Source organism: Impatiens glandulifera, chromosome 4, assembly GCF_907164915.1.
Source record: "Impatiens glandulifera chromosome 4, dImpGla2.1, whole genome shotgun sequence".
NCBI classification, from domain to species: Eukaryota; Viridiplantae; Streptophyta; class Magnoliopsida; order Ericales; family Balsaminaceae; genus Impatiens; species Impatiens glandulifera.
In genome coordinates, this window is record NC_061865.1 from 41,124,520 (window position 1) to 41,148,188 (window position 23,669).

General features: G+C 32.0%; 1 protein-coding gene across 1 annotated transcript; it reads right to left on the reverse strand.

Annotated features, from left to right (window-relative positions):
• Nucleotides 1–3,722: 3,722 nt before the first annotated feature.
• LOC124936539 (ultraviolet-B receptor UVR8) lies at nt 3,723–18,162 on the reverse strand. The gene is made up of 15 exons (XM_047477046.1): nt 17,793–18,162; nt 16,894–16,967; nt 15,925–16,003; nt 15,227–15,286; nt 14,905–15,006; nt 14,659–14,749; nt 13,531–13,573; nt 13,370–13,418; nt 13,244–13,296; nt 13,025–13,127; nt 6,790–6,844; nt 6,631–6,697; nt 5,795–5,831; nt 4,644–4,723; nt 3,723–3,987 (listed from the first exon to the last, which is right to left on the reverse strand). Exons 1-15 carry the CDS (start codon nt 18,037–18,039, stop codon nt 3,868–3,870), a joined length of 1,260 nt encoding a protein of 419 aa, XP_047333002.1. The 5' UTR covers nt 18,040–18,162; the 3' UTR covers nt 3,723–3,867.
• Nucleotides 18,163–23,669: the final 5,507 nt, after the last annotated feature.

The window sequence follows — 23,669 nt, forward strand, 5'->3', positions numbered from 1 at the left end:
GAGTCAAAAGTTTTTCTAATGTCAATTTTGAAGTCACACATGGTGATATATTTTTCTTGCCATATCCATTCAATAAGCTCTACGTGAGTAAGATGTTACGGGAAATAGAGCGTTTATGAATGAATGTTGATTGCCTTAATCCTAAAACCTTATCAATAATTGTTTTTAAACGTTGTGAAAGAATTTTTGAAATAATTTTGTAAATAACAATGCAGCATGAAATAGGACGAAAGTCCTGAATTTTTTCTGGAATTGAATTATTAGGAATCAAATTCAACACTATGGTGTTCCATTGCTTCAACATTTTCCTGTTTTGAAAGAATTCCAAAACCCCTTCGCTTACATCTTAACCACTATTTCCCAATTTTTTTTGAAGAAGTTCGCGTTGAAACTATCTGGCCCTAGGCTTTTATCCCCTTTCATCGAAAACAGTTTTTTTTCTGACTTTTTTCCACACTGACTCTTGTAATCAATTGGTTACCATTTTCTTCACTACTTTTCCTTTGCACAATCTGTTGAAACAATCTTCGGTTGTCCTCTATTATTGTGCTTGTTTCTGTTCCAATCATCTCTTTGTAGAAATTTATTGCTTCCTCATGAACTGTCTTTTGTTCGTGTAAAATATCTCCATTTGAGTTTGTGAGTCTTAAGAGCTGATTTATGAAATTCCTTGATGAACATTTTTTATAGAAGAAAGAAGTATTATTTTTTCCTAATGAAAGCCAATTTTCTCTAGATTTTTGCTTAGCAAAGCTTTCCTCTTTAGAACAAAGGTCTCTGAATCGCGTAAGAGCCTCTTTTTCCTCGTCCCTATTATAAGGTGAATTTTGGCTCTTAGTGTCTTGTTTTGTATTTCCTCCAGTTTTGTTCTGGCTTCCTCTACTCTTTTAGAAATCCCACTATATTTTTTTCAATCTTGCTTACTCAGCTTCTCTTTTAGTAATCTTAATTTCTCACAAACTCTGAACATCTTTGTTCCATTAATTATGATGTTCCAAGTTTTATAAAGGATTTCATTAAATCCTTCATCTTTCATCCAGAAGTTGAAGAACTTAAAGTGTTTTTTCTGTTTTTTCTCCCTCTCCTAAAAGAATTTTAAAGGGCATTGGTCAGAGATACCTGGTTGTAAAACCTAGATTTGGCTTCTTGGGTAAAACTCCACCCATTTTTTATTCACTAGATCTCTATCAATTCTTCTCTTTCTCATGTTGCCCGCCTCTCTTGATGTTGACCATAAAAATAGATTACCTGAGGAAGACGGTTCAATGCAACTTATGTCTCGAATGCATTCATTGAAATCATGCATGTCTTGTGTTATGTCTGTCTTAGGCTCTCTTTTATTCCTGAATCTTGTACCGTTAAAATCTCCCATAATAACCTACGGTTTGTCGTCCGTAATGTTTCTTCTCAAATCATTCCAATGTGTCTTCCTCTCTGTTCCAGAGTTGCTTGCATAGACTACCGCAAAGAAGATTTTTACCATTGTCACAAGATTGATAACCTTTGTCAAAATAATTTGTTTGCATTCAAAAAATTTCTTGACTTCAACCATTCTTTTATCCAATCCTACTCAGGTTCTGTTTTTAACCCCCATCAGAGTTATGAATTAATTCTCATTCTTCTTTGAAACAACCTTGGGTAACGTTTTCTATTTGACTTTGTTTGACTTTTGTTTTAATAATTCTAAATACTGTGATTTTATTCCTTTCTACTATTCTTCTAACATCTCTTCTCTTTATAGAGTCATTTAACCCTCTAATATTCCATGTCATTAAGTTCATTAATGAAAATAAGATGTCCAATTTACTTTCCATTCCTTTACCTTTTCTTCCTTTCTATTTTTCCTATATAGAGGGGCTATAAGGAATTGTATTTTCCTTAATTTGTTTTAAAAAATGTGACAACGAATTAAGTAAGTAGCCCGCAAACACACTTAACCAAGCGTAGAACTTGCCGTCTGGCGGGCTCAAACCCAGTAATTTTGGGTTAGTATACACATTTTATTGTCGCTAAGCTAGAAGAGAGTATAAAGGGATAACAGATTAAGCATGTAGCCCGCAAATACACTTAACCATTTAATTAAGCACAAAATTTGCCGCCTGACGGGATCGAACCCAGGAACTTAGGGTGAGAATATCCACCTCTTGTTGCCATTAGGCTAGAAGAGGGAATAAAATGGGACAACAAATTAAGTATTTAGCCTGCAAACATACTTAACCATTTAACTATGCACAGAACTTGCCGCCTGACAGGCTCGAACCTATGACCTTAGGGTTAATATCCATCTCTTGTTGTCGCTAGGCTAGAATAGAGGATAAAATGAGACAACAAATTAAGTATGTAGCCCGTAAATACACTTGACAATTTAACCAGGCATAGAACTTGTTGCTTGTCGGGCTCGATCCCAAGAACTTAGGGTTAGTATCTACATCTTATTGCCACTAGGCTAGAAGAAGGGATAAAAAATACAACTCTTTAACCAACTAAGTTAATAACACTTCAAAAAATGGGACAACGGATTAAGTATGTAGCCCGCAAACACACTTAACCATTTAACAAGACGCAAAACTTGCTGTCTGGCGGACTTAAACTCAGGAACTTAGGGTTAAAAAGAGCAAAATTATAGTATTAGAAACCATTTAACTAGACGGGCGTGTGGGGCCGTCGAGACTCTTTTCCACACATAATCAATCACCGAGCCCATAAAATATAATTTCTAATTCTTGTTTTCACACACCAAAATTATCTTTTTTCTTAATTTTTCCAGAAAAATTAGGCAACAACTTTTTGTAGTTAAAATTTATTTTTTAAACCGAAAAAAACTAAAAAGACTTGTGTCAACCTACCATGTTATTCTTAATGTCGGATGTGATTCGACGGGTAGATAAATTATGAGGTTAACTACAAAGTCTAATTTTATTTAAAAGGAATTTTTGATTTCTCTATCTTTAAAAAATAATAATTTCTTTTTAAAGAACGCAAACTAAAGAAATAAGTTGTTTGATCGGTTTTTATGGCGTTACAAATATTATGAATTTAGTTTTGGTAAGATGATATAATTTATATAAAATAATTAACTTATAATTAATAAATTTATTTTTTTCTTGTAAAATTTAAAGAGTATTATTATAAAACAAATTAATTGAAAAACGTTCTAAACTAACATCCATTAAGAATATTGGTTTGATAGGATAATTTATGCAAATTGGGAATATTAATTTGATACGATAATTTATGCAAATATTGTATTTGTGGTGTTAAATATGTGACAATTATTTGATATTTAATGTGAACAATATTACAGTCCAAAAATATATTTATCTTTTTCGACAAAAAAAACGCCTTCTTTTAGTTCAAAGAGAAGCTAACGATGGATTATTTTAGTTACATTTATGATTGTTTATAAATGTTTTTTTATTTTAAAAATATAGGATGACTCCCACTCTAATTTAAATTAAGTGTTGTTAGTAATAATTAAACACAAAACTTTTTACCTTAATAGTTTAAAGAAAAAAAGTTTGTATACCTTCAATAAACTTAAAATACATTAATGGTTTGTAGAATTACTAAATAACTGAAAGAGTTGACTGTCAACACTATTTTAAACAACTAACAAATTCGAAAAAAAATAAAAATGAACAAGAATAAATATAGAACAATCTTGTTTCTTTGTCATATCAATGATCTGTAAAGCTTTTATTGTAAACTTATAGACAACAATATGATTTCATTTCATTATTGACTTTATTATTTCTCCATTTGGTGTGATTCAACTGATTAGGTAACATGATATTTTAGCTTTACCTGGAGACTCATAACTCAGATAAAACATACTAAAGTTATTTACATGGAAAACATGAGAATGTATCAATTCCATTCAAGTATGGCACCAGTATGATTGAATCCACAAGAAACTTGTAAAGCTTTTACATTCTTCCATAAGTTAACAACTGTGGGTATATTATAGTCCACATCATTGCCCTGGCCCTGAAAAGAAAAACAATAATATTTAGTTGCGCAAATAAACATACAAAAAGAAGACATCATTATGATACAACTCAAATGGAGAAAAAGTTACGAGAAAATAAATGTTGCATATAAGGCTGATTCTCAATTTTGATATCTGCGCCATTCTAATTATAATTTGAGAAATGTTATGGTCGAAGATATTGATATGAATTATAATTCAAATAATCAGAACGAGGGCTCATCTAATAGCTCCTACTCAAGAATGGACAATTATATTAAAGAAACACTATGGACACATGTAAGCCGATAGTTTGGAGTTTCTTTTAGTGAAAAGATTATAGATTCAAATTCCAGACATAATGCAAGCAAAACTTTAGTAGTCAGACATTTTACTATTGTGTTTCTTTCATGTCAATTATCTTTCCTTGAATCCAATTCTTATTCGCTTCTCTACACTTTTCACATCATTTTTTCTTCAACTAACTTCCCCATAACAGATGACTAGTTGAACAAAATTTAAGGAGTCAGCAAGTGCATGATTCAAAATCCAACTCAACAATTAAGAACTAAGTTCTGAAACTAGCTTAAAGATCACTAACAATTGGTCACTACTATACAAATTCATATAAGAAACAAGAACTAAAGCAAATCATCAATAGAATAAAATGACAAACCAATTGTCCGCCAGAAGAGTGACCATCATCAGCAAATGTTCCATGTGATCCACCCCATCCCCAGGTATAAACGTTTCCTTCTGCGTATAGTCAAGATTCAAGTTGTTTTATGTGAATTTCGGAGAAAAAAGAAGATGAATTGGCTGAAATTCTTTCAGTGTAATGAATTGATTAAATAGAGACTACATCATATACATTTATACATAAAAAGAATAAGGTATGGGCAGTTACCACTACTTCCAATTGCACCCCTAACTCTACCGCTCTCATGTTATATTCGGTAGTAATACACTCCACTTCACAATGGGTGGTACAAATTGTATATTCCTAACTAGTTACACAAATATTAAAATATTATCTTTGGAAAAGATTTCGTGAGTATATCTACAACATGAGATATCGATGGAATGTGAAAGAGTTCTATGATCCCATTGTCAACTTTCGCATAGACGAAGTGTATGGTTCAATCATGTTGAACCAGATTTTTGGCAATACTGATCGCACCTATGTTGTCACAATAAAGTCTGTAGTCTGATTTTTGGCAATACTGATTGCATCTATATTGTCACAATAAAGTCTGATAGTCTTGTCATCAATGACGGCAAGTTCCTAGGTAGATTATGGAAAACATGTAAGCACAAAACTAAATATCCTGCTCAATATAGAAAAGAATAAAAGAAATGTCTTACTGGCACAATCAAATTGCAAAAGACTTCATACAATGTGCAGAAAGGAGAATCAAATAGATACTTGTTATTTACACTTTTAATCGTAGTTAAAGCTTAATGAGGAGGTGGTGGACTCTAGAAGCTTGTTTGATGTAGGTTTTTTTTTTTAAAAAAAAACTTTCGGATAAAGACTTATTTGATGAAAAACTGGATTATTTGGGGTTATTTGACTAAAATATCTTGTGTATTTAATATTTTAAAATGTAAGAAAATAAAGTAAGAGTATTTAATTGATGATTTGAATGATTTAATTAATGGAGTGATTCATGTTGGATAGGGTGGTTTCAATCCAAATAACCCTTCATAAAAAAAGGCCTACATTTTAGTAGGTAGCATCAGTACAAATCAATCAAAGGCATGTCTTTCTTTATTTTATCAAACTTAATTCTAATACATTAAATTGGACTAGTTTCCAAATCATACCAGAAATTGCTGCTGTATGCTTCCATCCACAAGAAACCTGTTACAAAGGTGTGCACAACTTAGAATTTACATTTTTATTTATTTTTTAATTAAGGAAAAATAGCATGACACCACACAGCTATGACCCCCCACTTCAACTCAATGGGCTTCCAAATGGAATCGAATCCGTGAACTTTTGGTCTCTTAAGCCGACTCTTACCCCCAACTTAGAAATTTATAATTAGAATATTAAAAGTAATGATTCATATAAATATGGGATTGATTAGAATTTATGTTATCTTGTTTTACAATATAAGCATAAAATCCTTCGTTTAATTTACTTTGGTACCAAAAAAGAAATAGCGTGCTTCTACAAATTATCACTCTCTAGCATATGACTATGTTTCCTTTGTTGTCATCGCCTCTTACAACCAATATTAGCAGATGACAAATATTATATTAATCTCATTTCTCCCTACTAAAGAATGATGTCCTCGTTGATTCAATTTTCCATGTGGAATATCATCACATTTTCAAATCATCAACATGAAAAATGGCTCATCAAATAAGAACTTGGGGGCTATTTTTATAGTACGTTGTAAATATTTGGTTGGAAAGATAAGAGAATTTTCAAAGTATCATGTAGCTTCGGTTTGGAGAAAATCAAATGAAATGATGAAGCTTCACATCTCCATGGACCAATTTAAGAAAGCACACAATCATCAATATATTTCAAAAAAGGTGATATCTACTAACGATTAACAATTTGTGAAATTACAAGAAAATAAGTTGTGAAAATTATCAATCATCAGCCAGTTGCCACTAGAAGAAGTTGGTGGATCATGAGCAACACTTACCTCATTAATAGGACTTTTAAGGAATGGACCTTGAACTCTTTCAGGAGAGGAACTAACATTTGTGCATCTGTCATTGTAGTAAAAAATAAAAAGTGGTTCAAATCATAACAAAAAGGAATATGATTTTAATCCTTAATATGATAGTTATAAAGGCAATACCCTATGCCAAGACAACCATTTTCATTGGAACCCCATGAATATAGCTCTCCTCCACCTAAAGAGAAGAAAAGAAGTTAACCAATAAAGTTCACATGTATTGACAAGGATAAATCCATATGTAGAATTTATCTTGTTTGTCATCATGGTCTCTTAATGAAAGTGCGGAAATAAGATAATACAAGTGTGATGCTTTTTCTATAAAAAAAAAGATGCGATGTACATTTTGATGGGTCATTCCTTTACATATTACACACCTAAGTCTAGTATAGAGTCACTTCCTATAATAATGAAATAATATTTTAAGTTCAAGAAAAGAGATGACAAACAAATTCTCTTGTTATTCCCCTCCCCATGGATTACATCCTACTTAAATAGGAAATTACATAACCACTTATAACTACTAACATAACTATCATTTAAGTCTTAAACTACTTTTAACTGCCTATAACTACCAACAAAACAATAATATTGTAACATATACTGTTTTAGTATAATTATCTTTAACCTCTTATAGATAATGGTTAGAAAGATGATCATCCTTAGACCTTATTTATCTAATTAGTATAGGGATTTTTACACTAATCTGAATAATCTAGATTTAGAAAGGGGAGTCTACATGGAAATCCCATAAGGAATCGTACATCATCCAAACAAAGTATGTTGAATGCACAAATCCTTGTACGAACTTAAACGGTCTCCCATAGTATGGTTCAACAAATTTTACTACATTGGTGACCAAGCATGCATACGAACCATGTTTGTAAGTATCTCCCATCGTAAACAAAATCACCATACTAATTTGTTTATGTATACCATAGGAAGTAACATGATATAATTTTATTACAATTACATATAAACCTTATAATTTGAGAACGAAGAAAACTATAATTTGAAAACGGAGAGAAGAGCTCTTAACAATCTAAGAGTAATTGAGAATTACATTGAGAGGGAAGAGAGAGAACATAGAGAGAGAAACTCTAAGAGTTTTTAACTAATTCATTTCATAACTATAACATAATCACCGTTAACCGCTACTCCAACTATATACCCTTTCCCCTCGTAACATTATGTACACAATCGATGTCTTCGCAACAGCTGGATCGATAGACAGATGTCCCTAGACTTCGCAATTTCTACCAGTGCCAAGTGCCAAACCCGATTCACATGAACAATTAGTTCCCCGTCGATTTATGCAGATTCTGAACCAAGCCTCGATAGACTGGCCACGGAAACAAAATCAGAACAGAAATCGGGTATCGAATAACAATCGGTTGTCCCACTAGGCTTATTTCTTTTGGATCGCAAAACGTTCTCCGTGATCGTGATAGCTTATCAAAGGACTCTCAATTGTGTGATCAAGTTCTGACTCTTTTGGCGAATGTAGTGGTAAATCCTTCTTGTCTAACTGTGCCGATCGACGCCAAACTTAATTCTGAATCGTCTTCTATCGTCACTTCTGGCAAGAACTTCAATCTCTGGTTGATTTCATTGATATTCATAGGGCTTCTGCGGTAGAACTTGTATTTGTGAGAGGGATAAGCAAAGAGTGAATGTTTCTTTGAGAGGGAACAAACTAATATTGAAGCAGAGTGAATATTATTTTAAGCACCTCAATAATGAACAGGATAAATCCGATCGTCATTACCTAGCGGTCCTAGCCAATACCGACCGGGAAAAATGCAGCCAGCATTGTGCCCCTTGACGCCGACTGGATTTTGCTGGACTGTATTGGCTAGATAATGACTACTGTAGTTTTCGTGGTCAACAACTTTGGTTGGAAAAGACCCGTTTACTAGTGGATGTTCGTGACCGTTGTAAGGGGAAATGGCCATTGAAAGAAGTGGAACGCATAATGCAAATGTGCACACAAATTATCGTCCACCCACAAGATTAACAAAGATGGACTTCCCGGAATTTGATGGCCAAGATGTAGGTGGATGGATTTATGATTTGGAAATGTTCTTAAGGTCGACAACATGCCGGAAGAGCAACAATTTAGTTAGCCACCTCGAACTTGAAGGCATTGCATTGTTGGTTCTGTTCACACGACTGACGAGGAATTTAGGAATAAATCTGTCATGCTTGAAGTTGAAGCAGTTAGTTCTTCGAGATGGACATCCTTGAGGAGCCTCTGGATATTAAAACTGAATTTCCCGCTTTACAAAATCCTTGTTGCGTTTGAATCTCGTTTGAAGTTGAACAAGTGGTGAAGTAAGGGCTACGAGAGGGGTTTGGTTAGAGGTTAATTTCGTTAATAAAAAGTGTAGTAGTAGTTTACATGAATAGTTCACACTAGCTCTTGTGTGAAATCTCTCCAACATAATGGGGCAGCAAAAACAAAACAAAGACATCTTCTTGAAATTGGCTTGCGCAACCATGTTCACTACCCATATGCAAAATAATTTTAGGATAAAGCAGTCTTAACTGCTTACCTGTTTGATTGACAGATTTCCCACATGTTTCTCAAACTCACTTTTATTGTCCTATCTTCACCAAATTCCTATCATCAAACTTGCCCTTAAAAACAAATTGGGTGTTTTGTCTTTAGTCAGAATCACTCACCATTAACCACAAAGCTAGATGACAAATCCATCAAATGTGTTTTCATTGGATACTTACCCTTCCAAAAAGACTATCACGGTTATTCCCCAAATAACAAGAAAGCATTAAATAGTATGAGTGTCACTTTTCATCACAGTAACTGTATTGACCATGAGCTTCATAGAAAGAGAAGCTATATTGAATCTAAGTATGGAGATTCTCCCCTTCATCTTGTAGATCCAGTACATACTTCTTGTTACGAACGAAGGAAAGGATTCAATAATAGGGTTTTCCATAATTACAGCCTCTCCAATAATAGGGTTTTCCATAATTACAGCATCTCCAATAGATGGAAATTATATATAAAGATAAGAGGTTTAAAACCTAATGTATCTGGGCCTTAATAATAAGGAGTTGACTCCCAGAAAGTGACATCATGACTAACAAACACTCGTTTAGTGGGAGGATGATAGCATTTGTACCCTTTCTGAGTTAGAGAATAACCGATAAAGACACACTTTAGAGCCCGGGGATCTAACTTTCCACGCAATGGAGCAGAGTTATAAACAAAACAGACACATCTAAAGACATGAAGTGGGAGAGGATGTTTTGAAGTGTGTGGGAGAAATGAAGTTGGAGTCTTCAACTTAAGAAGAGTAGAGGGAAGACGGTTAATTAAATATGATTCAGTTAAAACCGCATCTCCCCATAGGAAGCTAGGAACATGCATAGTAAACATAAGAGACCTAGCAACCTCCAAAAGATGACCATTCTTTCTCTCTGCTATCCCATTTTGCTCAGAAGTTTTGACACATGTAGTAAGATGCACAATGCCATGAGAAGATAAGTAAGACTCAAAATCCCCATTAGTATGCTTTGATAGGCTTCTGCATCTTTCGTACATTCTGCTCTAAAGATGCGATAATGAACTAGCTCCGTCCATAACCCAGTCAACTCAGAGTAGTACTCTATTAGTGTCCTGTTACCATGTACTGTCTCCCGAACTCTCTTTCGAATCTCATAAACCTTAGAACAATTTCCAGAATGGGAGTACGTCTTAGCTATCAAGCTCCAAATTTCTTGAGCAGTGGCAAGAAATAGATAGCTCTTCCAAATATTTGGTTCCATAGAATTAAAGAGCCACGTTTTCACCATGACATTGTCCGATTCTCAATCATCCAATCTCGGATCATCATCCTTGGGTTTCTTAGACTTCCCATTAATGAATTTTTGCATTCTATTGGCTTGAATCGAAAGTAAACAAGCTTGCAACCATGCAAGATAGTTCGACCCATCCAATTTCACGAGGCTAAGAACAAGGGACGAGTTTAAATGATATCCCTGACTAGCACCACCATCACTATCTTTGGAACTAGGTTTACCTTCTTCCGACATGGCGAATAAATGCAAGCAATCCTCAAGAACAAACCCAATAGTAATTAGAGAGGAAGGGGAAAACGGAAAAGAAACTCTAACCCTAATTCCATAGCTCTGATACCATGTTACGAATGAAAGGATTCAATAATAGGGTTTTCCATAATTACAGTCTCTCCAATAGATGAAGATTGTATATAGAGATAATAGGCGGCCTTAATACATAACACCCTAAATATATAAATACTATACAATATTAACCCATTATTTTAACACTTCTCTATGTTTTTTTTTTTAAATGTCAACTTTTCATTGAAAGTAAAACACAAGATGCGTTTAGTGAATTACAGATGGGAGGTAGAAGAGAAACAAAAACAAAAACAGAAGGAGAAGAATAAGACTAAATGCCAATAAGTTCAAAAAATTACCAGCCCGTACATACTTCTCTATGTGAAGCAATTGAGTCTACTTATCACTCTCTTTCTTCTACTAACACTCCACCAAAATCTATTCATACTCCAGATCCTCCTAGACGAAAACCTACTGAAAGTATACAAGATCCTCCTACACCAAAACCTACTCCAAATCCACATATCCAAGTTTATAACCACATGAAAGGAGTCAAGATTATTAGAAAATGTCAAGAGCTCCACTCCAATCCATGTTCTCTCAAAAGCAATTTGCACATGTTGACTAGATTAATCCCAGTACTATAAGGGAAGGGTTCTTACATGTACTCAACGTCCTATAGGTACTTTGTTAATTACCATTCTTTGTCTCCTATGTACAAAGCTTGTGTGACTCATTAGAAATTATCTATATTCCTAAGATAGTGGAGGAAACACTCATACACCTAGGCTCGAAGAAGGTTGTTCAGGAAGAGCTTGCAAACTGCATAGTAATGAAACATGGACAATGGTAGACCTACCTAAAGGAAATGAGCTTATGGGATATTGATGGGTATTCAATGTTAAATACAAAGCTAGTGAGGAAATTGAAAGATTGAAGGTAAGGTAAGGTAAGTAAAGTAAACGATTCACCCAATTTTTCGGAATTGATTATAGATGGGCATTTGTCCCGATTGCAAAAATTTGAGTATCATTCGAGGATTGACCTCTTCTTCAACTAGATGTAAAGAATGCAATTCGAGATGGAGAATTAGAAGATGATGTATATATGAGACTCCAGTACGAATGATTAAAGTTAATCAAATGATGGTCTGAAGATTTCTGAGGTTTGCTGAAACAATCTTAAGGTTTGGAAGATTTGAATACAATTGTCTACGACACCCCTATTTATGAAGAGGTCTAATGAGAAGTTTGGTTGTACTAATTTCTTATGTTGATGACAGTATCATTACAGGGGATTTTGTTTTAAGAAATTCTACAAAAAAAAAACTACATGAGTAGGAGATTAAAGACGGAAAATTAAAGTACTTATCGAGAATGGAAGTTGCTAGAACAAAGGGAAGTTATGACTCAAAGTAAGGACACCTTAGATCTATTGAAAGGATCTGGAGTTTTATGGTGTAAACTTGCATATATACCTTTGGAGTCCAATAAGAAGCTTTGGGTTGAACTTGAGAGTCTAAGTGTGGATAGAGGAAGGTATCACACACTAGTGGCCAACTTATCTACCTTTAAAGCAATAGGCCAAATATTGTTTTGATGTGAGTGTGTAAGTTTATGCATAACTAAACAAAAGAGCACATTGAGGCGATAGAATTCTCAGGTACCTCAAATTTCACACTTAAAATGTTTAATCTTCAAAAGAAACCCTAGTAGAGGAACTGAAATTTATATCAATGTTGATCAAGCTAGTAACATAGTAAATAGAAGATCAATTTATGCATATTGTTCTTATGTATGGGGGTAATTTAGTTAATTGGGGAAGGAAGTTGTGTTTGGAAACAGTGCAAAAAAATCCAGTTCACCGTGATAGAACTGAGCATGTGGATATTGGTAGGCACTTTATTTGGAAAAAATGTTGAAAGTAAGAAGAATTCAGTCTTTTATATAGAAACTTCTAGACATAATACATATATCTCAACAAAACAAACCCTACCCTACCAAAAGTAAGATTCAAAGAACTACATTGTATGATGGGCATGTCCAATATGTACAACCCACCTTGAGGGGAGTGTAGAGAATAATCAAATTAATTAGATATATGTTTAGCCTAACTCTTAAGTTGATAATTATCTCTAGTTAGTTGTTAACTCAATTATTATTTCAAACTCCACATTTTTACCAGCATATTGTTATTGCTTAAACAAAAAGCATATAATTTAACAACAATGTATACATGATAAGACAATTACTTGTAACAACACAAGTGTGGTAGCCACCGCATGCAACTACATCTGCAATTGGGAGTTTGATCAACATTGATGGTGTTGCCACATTATTTGGCTGCTGCAATTCCTGCATTTTTGTTCAAATCTAAATAGTAACATGAAATGGATTGCAGGAAATACAATATCAGATCAAAATGAATCTTACCAAAGTGTCTTACATGTCCACGCATCAATATTGCTTACCATTTTATTTAACGTTGTCTCCCCGTGTACGAATACAGATCCATTTTCTGCAGATAACAATAGGACAAAAAGCAAGTAAATTTTAAAAGTGTGGATATAGCTCTAATGTGAATAAATTGATCACTTTACCATCAACACATGCTGAATGCAACATTCCTGCTGCAACACTTTTGATCTATTTTTGAAACATTGAACAATAAACATAAAACATATTAATTATAATAGGAAATAGAGAAAAGAAAGTTGATACAGCGAACAAAATGGAAATTATATTTGACACAAATCACCTTCACACCTTCAAGTGTCTTTATCAGCCTAGGGGTGTATTCACTGGATAAAAAAAGACACTTTAAATATGTAGCTACAGTATAATATATGAATACAGATTCTTATGCTAAAAATAACATTCAAAATTCCTATTTTTAAAAAATTAGGCAGGATAATAAATGTGGTCACCCCCTCAAAAAATAAAAGAATATATACATATATATAGATATTATATATTTACACACAACACATACAGGGCTTTTTAACAAATAAATAAAGAAAACTCTTGGAAACTTTTATTGAGAAACTTGTATAACTAATGAGGTCTCACCAATTAACATATATAATTAAATAATACACTTTTGTCAAATCTAGACCAAACCATATGTCAATTAGTCTGTTGTGATTTTTAGTGAGAAATGATTTTCTGTAACTGTTGATATACGTGACTACTTTCTTAGATTTTAATGAAAATCAATTTAATATAGATGATGATATATGTGAATAAAATTTAACGTGAAAATGAACCTACTTCCAAACTAGTCCAATAGTTTCAACATCTTTTAGGGATATATTTATCTGATACTCCAAGACTTTCCCACAAATTCAAGCCAGTAAACAACCTAGACTCGCTAAAGCACAAATCAATCAATGTTAACTTTAAAGGCAGCAGTGAAACAAAATGCATCTACATAATGGAAGATCTAAATTTCAGGTTATTGGCTTCATAATCTGTTCAAAATTATCAAATGGAGAGATAGATCCTTTTGATATATAATTTTCATAATGGGTTATACTTATATTATTTATATGAGTGTAGGAGTTTATTTTTCTTAATTAGGATAAATCAGAATGCCTAAAATATCCCAATAATTTATTCTAATTTCCTCAATTAAGGTAAACCAGAATTCCTAAAAATAAAATAGAATAAACCTAGTTTGACTATTTTCACACTCCCCTCCAACTAGGCAACCTATCTTCAAACCAAGGAGACCCTTGAGTGACTTAATTCAACACAAATGAAGATGCTCGGAAGTACATGATTCAACCAAAAATCGAGTGATGGATATGCTTGCTCCAAGTACCAAAATGCTTAATAGTTTAACTTGTTAAATCAGGTAATACAAAATTCATAATTAAAAATATACGTGTTACTCTTTAAAAATTTCAATAAGCCCTTGTCATGTCCATGACCAAGCCTTCCTGCTCCATGGCCCCAGCTTAAGACTTCCCCCTTATCTGCAACAGAAAAAATGTAAACTAGACCATTAAACATAATTATCTCCCAGATAGACAAAAATGGATAAGTAAAGAAGTTAATGAATACATAAAGCATACATTTTGATAAGTAAGCAAAAAAGTAATACACAAGTAAACTAGCTTTTTAACTAGACCTGAAACAGCAATTGAGTGTTCAGAACCTAAAGCAGCCATTTTGATACTGACCCCACTCAAGCAATCAACTTTGGTAGGCACAGGAATCACCTTTGCAGCCTCTGAAAAATTTTAAAAAAAAAAGGTAATCTGTTTTGTTTTTTATCCATTAACAAATACTTAACCATATCACTAAAAGAGATTTTTGGAACTTTTCAAAATATATATGTAAAAAAAGCATAGAAAAAGAAGCAAGAAAATTGCATTCTCGTCTTTGTCTTTCTTTCGATGTCTTAGGTACATAATAGGAAGAAACCAATGTCTTTGTTAAAATAACATTACTTTTCCCAAGGCCTAGCTGTCCACGTGAATTCCTCCCCCAGACATAGAGCTCACCGTTCACTGAAAATCAACAAATATTACAATCAAGATATGGACAATATGAGAGACCTAAAAAAATATGGCAAGGAGATAAAAATATAAGTTTCAAAAATATTTTTCCTAGATAGCATAAATTAAAGAGAAAAAGATCTAAGAGGAAAATATAGTTGAGGCATATGTGTATTCCAAATATAGGGTTTGAGATCAGAAGAGAAAGAGATGAAAAAAGCAAAATATTAATAATGTTATGTTTTACATTAATACCTATCAATGTATAAATATAATAGTTGGACAATTCAAATTATACAACCTTTAAAATTTGGAAAGATATTTATTTAAATAAAATTATAATCCTATTCAATCTACTAATAATTATTGACATGGGTCTATATATTATGAGCCTCAAAAGTTCAATTACATTAAATTCCACAACCATTACAAGATAAATTTGTTCTTGGAGGCCTTTAAAACTAAACAAACACATTTTCAATGCTTAATTAGAAACATGAAAGGAATCACAAAATAAATTAGTTGATGCTAATAATTCTTAGTGGCTATTTATGCATGATTACGAGACACAGCACCCAAATAATTAACAAAATAATTATAGAAATATCATGGCATCTAGAGTAATGAAACGTCTAGAAGAAAGCAAAAACCTGTAATGGCAGAAGAGTGATGATAACCAGCACTTATACTTATTACTTCTTTGGGTAATTTACAAACTTTGATGGGATCCTAAAACAATATAAGAACAAAGAAAGTATTAAATCAAAAAAGAATAGGAACCTCGACAGCTCTTTTAGGATTCTTCTTTGATACATGTTTATTTCATATACAGAATAATGATGAGGGAAGTGCAAGAAAAAGGAGTTACAAGCGAAAAACAACATTATCACCCCTTACAGCTGATACAATAAGGAGTTGCATAACTGCATAAACAAATAATGTGTTGTTTCGTTATCAACCTTTTTTCATGTTGAACATGATGCGAAAAAATCTATATTTGTTTGTTTAAAATATAAAAAATAATCTGATGATAATTCAAAAAAAAATAATCTTTGTACCAAATAATCAAAAAATAAATAAATACACTGTAATTTGGATTCATCTAGAAAATAAATTGTATATCAAATTAAGCAACAAAAAATTACACTATAATCTGGATCATGATCCAAAAATATCTTATACCAACCTTAAAAAAAATCACTTTCTGTTTTAACTTTGACAATTTCCTTTGAGAACGTGATTGAGATTGGTGACAAAATAGCAGATTCCAAATAGGCTCAATATTATGATATCTAGGCCAATCAACATTTCATAAGCAAATGCCCCCAAAAAAATCTAACAATATTTCACATAAATGTTTATAGCTATAATCTTTATGACTCCCTATATTGCCTTTCAAGTGTGTGACTAATGAATCAAGATATATAATCCAAGACAAACAAACATTTTCCCCATTAGATTAGGGAAGAACTGTTCATGGTTAAACACTATTAAACATCAGCAAGTTTAGAAACATCAATCTGATGAAAACTAAAAAAGGTCTGCCAATCAAATAGAACCAAAGCCTTGGACAATAGAAAAGAGAAAGAGAGCACAACAACAAGATTAAGATAGCATACAGTTGAGTAACTTTGATTTGATACACCAAGCTGACCAAAGTCATTGAGACCAGTGGCATATACGCATCCAGTTTCTGTGAAGAAGAAATCAAATTATGAACCATTAATTCATCAAGAGAAAAAACACTGAATCTAAAGACTTAATAATCATCTTCTCTTACTGAATCTAAAGACTTAATAATCATCTTCCCTTACCAAAAACAAGAACAGTGTCCAGGTTAAGACAAATTATGAATTATACACTAACAAAAAGCTAATAAGAAAATAAATCTACAAATTACCACATACCAAAGGTAGTTCTTCTTCCAACGTTTGCATGTTATTCATCCAAAACACATGACTAGATTACTAGAGAATAATGAGCCATAATTTTTTTACACCACGGTTTATTCCATGGAAGAGACTAACACAACATCTCACCGTCATTACCCCAACTCACTAAGGAGCTTTTAGTGGGAATTCTTACCTTTCAAATTCAAGACTCTTTCCACTTGAGCTACGGTGTGAACCAAATCTTTCAACCCATACTATCTTTTGTTTCTCCCCAACTCAGCCCAATGTAGATATAAATCAATCCTTAAACATATGTCTCCTACATTCCCATTCTATTCAAGATAGGGGATTTTGGATACCCTAGAGTATAGATATTCGATTATGGAAGTGAATTGGTGCAGCATAGCTGCTTTTTAGAAACCTTAATGTGGATGGATAATGCCTTCAAGCAGGGAGCAATAGTACTCATGACACAATTATGACAACAAACAACTTAAAAATTGGAATGAAGAATTTATCATGTCAAATCAAAATGTCCTTCAAAGCGATCATTTGTGAACAGAACCCACAAATTCTTCTTACGTAAGTTATAGTCCCTAATTAGTTTACAGAAGAGTATAGAAAACCTGTTAGGAAAAGAGTATGCGCGCCACCACAGGCAATTTGACGGAGGCTTTCATTAGCTAGAGCAGAGCAGAAAGCGGGACGCCAATGAGACTCTAATCCACCAAGACCCAATCTTCCATAATCGCCATTGCCCCAAATAGCCGCAAAACGCTTCCCCTTTCTCTCTGCTTCAGACATGGACGAAATCCATGTCTTCCGCAAGAAAAATGTTGACTTCATAATCCGTATAGAACCGCTGTTCATCATCACAAACAGTTGCGATTAAAGATGATTCATTTTTGCAAGTACTTACTATTGAAAAGCTAAGACAAGAAGTGAGCTTTGTGTCTTAGTCGGTGGAAAACAAGATGCTGTCTGTGGTTTGCGTACCTTCTTCGCGTTCAATTCTTGTGGAGCTCTAGGCAAATAAATAAATAAATTTTTGTAACAATGGTAGTAAAATCTCATTTTAAGTTTATTTTTTCATATTTATTGACCAAATTTGATAATGTATGAGAAAAATTTTTATTTAAAATTTTATTTTTTATTTAGATATTAATTTAAATGAAATAATGTATTAAAAGAGAAATAATTGGGAGAGGGAATTTGGGAAGGGAATTTGGGAAGGGAATTTGGGAAGGGAATAACGTGGCGTAATATGAGTAATATGATTGGCTGAAAAAATCAAATAATTTCTCTTTCTTCCCTATATCCTCTCACTTATCCCTTGATGTAAAGTCATTCTCTCTCATTTCTTCCCTCAAATTCCCTCTCTATCACTTCTTCGTATTGAAAAATATATTTAATTATGTGTATTAATAAATTTAAATGGGTAACTCCACTCCTTTTAGAGTTTTTAAACATGCACATTTTGTTATTTTTTATTAAATTAATTTAATTTATTAATTAATCTAGGAACTTTTATTTATTGTATATTTTAATTTTTTAACTTATTATTAAATATATTTTAAACTTAATTATTTATATATATATATATATTAATGTTTTTATGTATTATAATTAGTATATAATAAATTTTTATCATAATTTTAATTATATTTAATTACTCAAACTTTTATAGTTTTTAAGATTTGTGAAATTTTAATATATAATTTTAAGTGTTATAATATAGGTTAAAAATAAATATATTGTATTCAATGATATATTTTATGTTTAATATATATATAATAATAATAATAATATTATGATAGATTTTATTTTTCTCATTTTTTTTTATTAATTTCATTAATTTTTCTTTTAGAAAAGTTGAAAAAATACTTTTCATTAGATTTTTTTTAAAGTATATGAGGGTGTCTCGTTTTTCTTTTCACTATTTAGATTTGAGCTGGTATTGTGTTTTTTTTAAGTACAACATCTTATTTAGTTTAATCGAACTTTTCATCTGGAATATTTGTGATTGGAATAATAATCTCAATTGTTAGTGGATCGTGTAAGCATGAAAATTTGACATACCTCAATTTATAAGTTTGACCATGACATGTGATCCTTTGTTCAAACTTTTAAGGAATGATGAAATATTTGTTTGGGACAATGCTTATCAGAACGCTTTTGAGAAGATCAAGGAGTATCTCAAAAACCCTTCTATTCTAATGCCTCACAAGCTAGCTAGGTGTCCCTCTAATCAACTACTTAACGATGACAGAATATACGATGGGTAGCTTACTAGCCCAAGGAAATGAAGAGAAGAAAAAAGTCACAATCTACTATGTGAACAAGCGAATGACAAGTTATGAGCTTAACTATCTGCTAGTAAAAAAAGTGTGTTAGGATTTAACATGGGTTACCAAAAGACTAAGGCATTACATGCAAGCCCACACAATCAAGTTAGTGTCAATGTTAGACCCAAACTGCCCCTATTCCAGAAGACATTGTTGTCGCCCATGCTAGCTAAGTGGATGATGATGATCTTAGAGTATGACATCGAATACACAATCCATAAGTCTATCAAACGAAGCGTGTAACAGACTTTCTCGCGGATCAACCTATCGAAGTAGAAAAATGATGATAAATTAGCATTCCCTGATAATAAAGTGATGACCTTAGATCCGAAAACTTGTAAGCTACTATTTAGCGGAGCATCAAGCAAACAAGGCTACAAAATAGAAATCTTGTTCATCAATCCTGCAGGAACATACAATCTTATCTTAGTAAAGCTCGAGTATCTTGTGGTTGTAGACAATAATTTTTCACAACCCCTTCCCAATTTTTATAACTTATAAACAACTATTTTTTAAAAATAGCTGATTTTAGATTTCAATAAATTAAGATGATAATTAGCCTAAGTTAAAGAAACACAAAGATTTTTATCATAAGTTAAGGTGAATGTTAAAGAAACACATAAATTTTATCATACTTAATAATTATCCTAGGTGTTTATATATTTAAAGTCACATTAAATAATAATAAAAAAAATTAAAAGAAAAACGTTTTTTCTTATAAATAACGATTTCTTCAATTTTATTTTTGATAATTAGGCTTAAGTTATTTAATTAATAAAGTCATCATTTTAAAAGAGTTTAATTATTTAATTCACCTTAGACATAAGATTAAACAAAATATAAAAAAATACATGAAAATATTTTTTTATATATGTATAACAATTTTTAAATTTATTTGTTAAATTGTTTTGTTTAATTAGATTTGATTTGATTTTTATTAAATAAAATTTTCATGTAAAGGGTACAGGACTTTAGATTATTAAATCATTTGTTAATTAGTTAGCTTTTAATTAGTATATTAGTTAGTTTAATTAATAATTTGTTTTTATTGATTAACAATGCCATTTTTTTTATAGGGACTCTTGAAAAAGGGCAAGATCTAAGATTTAAGTTCCATCAAGAAGATCCAAGAGCCACCAAGATGGTTCAAGATCTATTGGAGAAATTGGAAATTTCAAAATTTTGGTGTATTTTCTAGGTCAACTAAAAATATAGTTAGGGTCAAGGCCTAGATCAAACCGAGGATCCAACCTGTGACCCGACCCATTAACCAACCCAAGATCCAATTTCAACCCAAAAGAAGATGTTGAAAGCTTCGATGATCCTCTAACCGTGATCAAGGAAAGGGAGATTAAAATAGCCTTAGTCTTTTTGAATTAAAAATTCAAAAGACTAACTCATAACATCAAAACCAAGGGATTCTTTAATCCTATTATCCAAAATTGTCACTTAATGACATGTTAATGGGAGATTTCTCCCTTTAAACATTTTGACACGTTAAAAGGAGAATTATTCCTGAAGACTTGTAAGTAGTTAGAACCCTAGGGTTTCCCTAGAATTCCCTATTTAAACACCACCCTAGGTCAACATAAAGGACCATTCTTTTCATTCTTTATTCTTTTTACGCCCCTAGGCTGCAGAATTCTATTAGAAAATCACAACTCCACACCACTAGATGCTCAATTATAAATCACCCTAAACAAACATAACTATTGTTGAGTTGTGTTTCAAAAGATTTGCTTATGAATCTCGGTTTAGTTTCCCCAAGATCAAGAAAGAAGCCTAAATTATAAAATTTTCTTGATCTCCTTTATTGTCTTTGTCTTTAGCTTTTAAAAAATGCATTGTCTTTCTTTTCAATTTTCTCATGTAATGGCATACTTTCTTGTTAGTCCAGGTTTTAATTTTGTTATTTAATTACATTTCTCTTGAATCCTGGTAAACAATGGATGAAGAAACAAAATAGTAAGCTAGACTTAAGTATTTAATGATATTTTGTTGATTGCTTTGCTAGGTCTATTGACTTACATACCTCTTGAATCTCGTAAGAAAATAGCTCACTCAAGAGTTATCTTACCTAAAATGAGATGAGAAACCAAAATAGAACTTAACAAAGTTGACAAACTTTGACACTGTTTAGAGTCACCACTTAGTTTGTTTCGAGTGACACTAAGAAAGGAAAGTTTAAAAAACTATTTTGGGATCGATGTTTGGTTACGTATAGGAAATTTTATTGACGCTTTGTCCCACACGCCCATTCAAAGAACAGACTCTACTCTAAAGCAATTTGGCCTTTTCAGAAAACATATGACATTTACACAATTTGATTGTATTAAATTCTCAAACTAACCTCATGCTATAGGTTCTACATATGCTCCAACCTAGGATCTAGAAGACCATGCATATTATATTATTAGTCATGCATCTAGGCCAGTCATTTAACAAGTAAAAAAACAACCAAAGAGTAGTTAGTTACCTAAAAAATGTAGGGTTTAAACCTAAGCAAAAGTGTCGACAGATGGCACACATAGAAAGTAGTCAAAACTTGGTAAGCATGGCTAGTATATATCAAACGATCAAATTTAATTCAAGGATTGCTTAGGAATTTTCCATTCCATCTTCAGTTAAATCCCTATAGTCTTGAAATGTTTAAATTCTACCTCAATCTTCTAAATATAGATAACTTAATTAATTTGTAATTATTCAATCCATTGGACTATTCTTTCGCATCTAAATCAATCATTAAGGTTCAATTTTAACCATAAAATTCTAATTTCAAATATTAAAAAATATTAAAGGTTTGTTTAGTTTTATTTTACACCAAACAACCTCTTTTTATGGATTAGAGCCTATTTGTTGTCTCTTTTTCTATAGTAATATTATTTTTCCATAATTTTCAGAACTTGTTTGGAAAAAATCTATTTTTGCAAATTCATATCTCAAATTCTACCAGTTCAAAAATTATAAAATTTTTACAACAGGTCCACAAAAATATGCTTGACCACTAGAAATATTTAAATAATTTTTGGGGCACGTTTAGAAAAACATTATCTTTCGTAGTGTCATATCTAAAGTTTTACAACTTTGAAAATTTCAAACTCAAGTGCAATGTGCTCCTAAAACTATTCTTCAGATTGACATGTATAAAAGATTTTAGAAATTTTCAAACACTTTTGAAAAATTATCTAACTTTTATGGCATCATAAACGGGCTCCAAGACCTCAAAATTCTCAATGTTAATTTTTCAACACTCAAGGACTATTTTTCTACCAGGATCGTTTCTACAAGGATCTATAGTTTGACCTATAGCATAAGTTTTAGAGACAACAAATAGGGCATAATGATAAACATTATTCAAATGACCTTAAACTAGAATATTTTTGTCAATTTAATCCAGAAAACTATTTCAAGTCATTTTACGTTTGAAAATTGAAAACTTATGTTGGATGTAGGAGAAACCACTTGATTGGTTATAAAGCCAGACTCTAGTTTCTTGATTAGAAACTAGGTCAACTTGCACCTTACCCGTTGAACTACATATTTCACATTTTCTGATATCGATCCACCTGTGCAACAATTTAATAAACTACCAACAACTAACACAATAATATAACATAAACTGAAAAGTTAGGTAAACACAGAAACACTAAGGCCTCGTTTGATGAAGGGGTTTTTGGGATAAAACCCAGTTTTTATTCTAAAACCTAAACATCTTATCAACCATCAAATCAAATAATTTTATCATTTAAATACCAAAATTACCCTATAATTTTATCTTCTCTCTCTAAACCATCATCCTCTCACCTACACCATATCTTCTAAAGTCAAAGCGCAAATTAATCTTTAAATTTTAAAAACCAGTTTTTTCCTACTTTTTATCAAACAAGGGTTTTTTTTGATAAAATCCAGACAAAATCCAAAAAACCACTTCCTCAAACAAGGCCTAAATGATCTATATAAAAATCTTTAAAAAAATATTTATAATTAAATATAATCACAAACACGGGAGATAATCAAGTGATATGCGATATTGAAATAATTCTTCAAATCAAATTATATTAAAATTTGTGGATTACAAGGAGAATTTAGATAAAGTAGGGGCTTATATAGTTTCTAATACCCTCTAATAAAACTTATAAACGGAGACTAAGCCCAAAA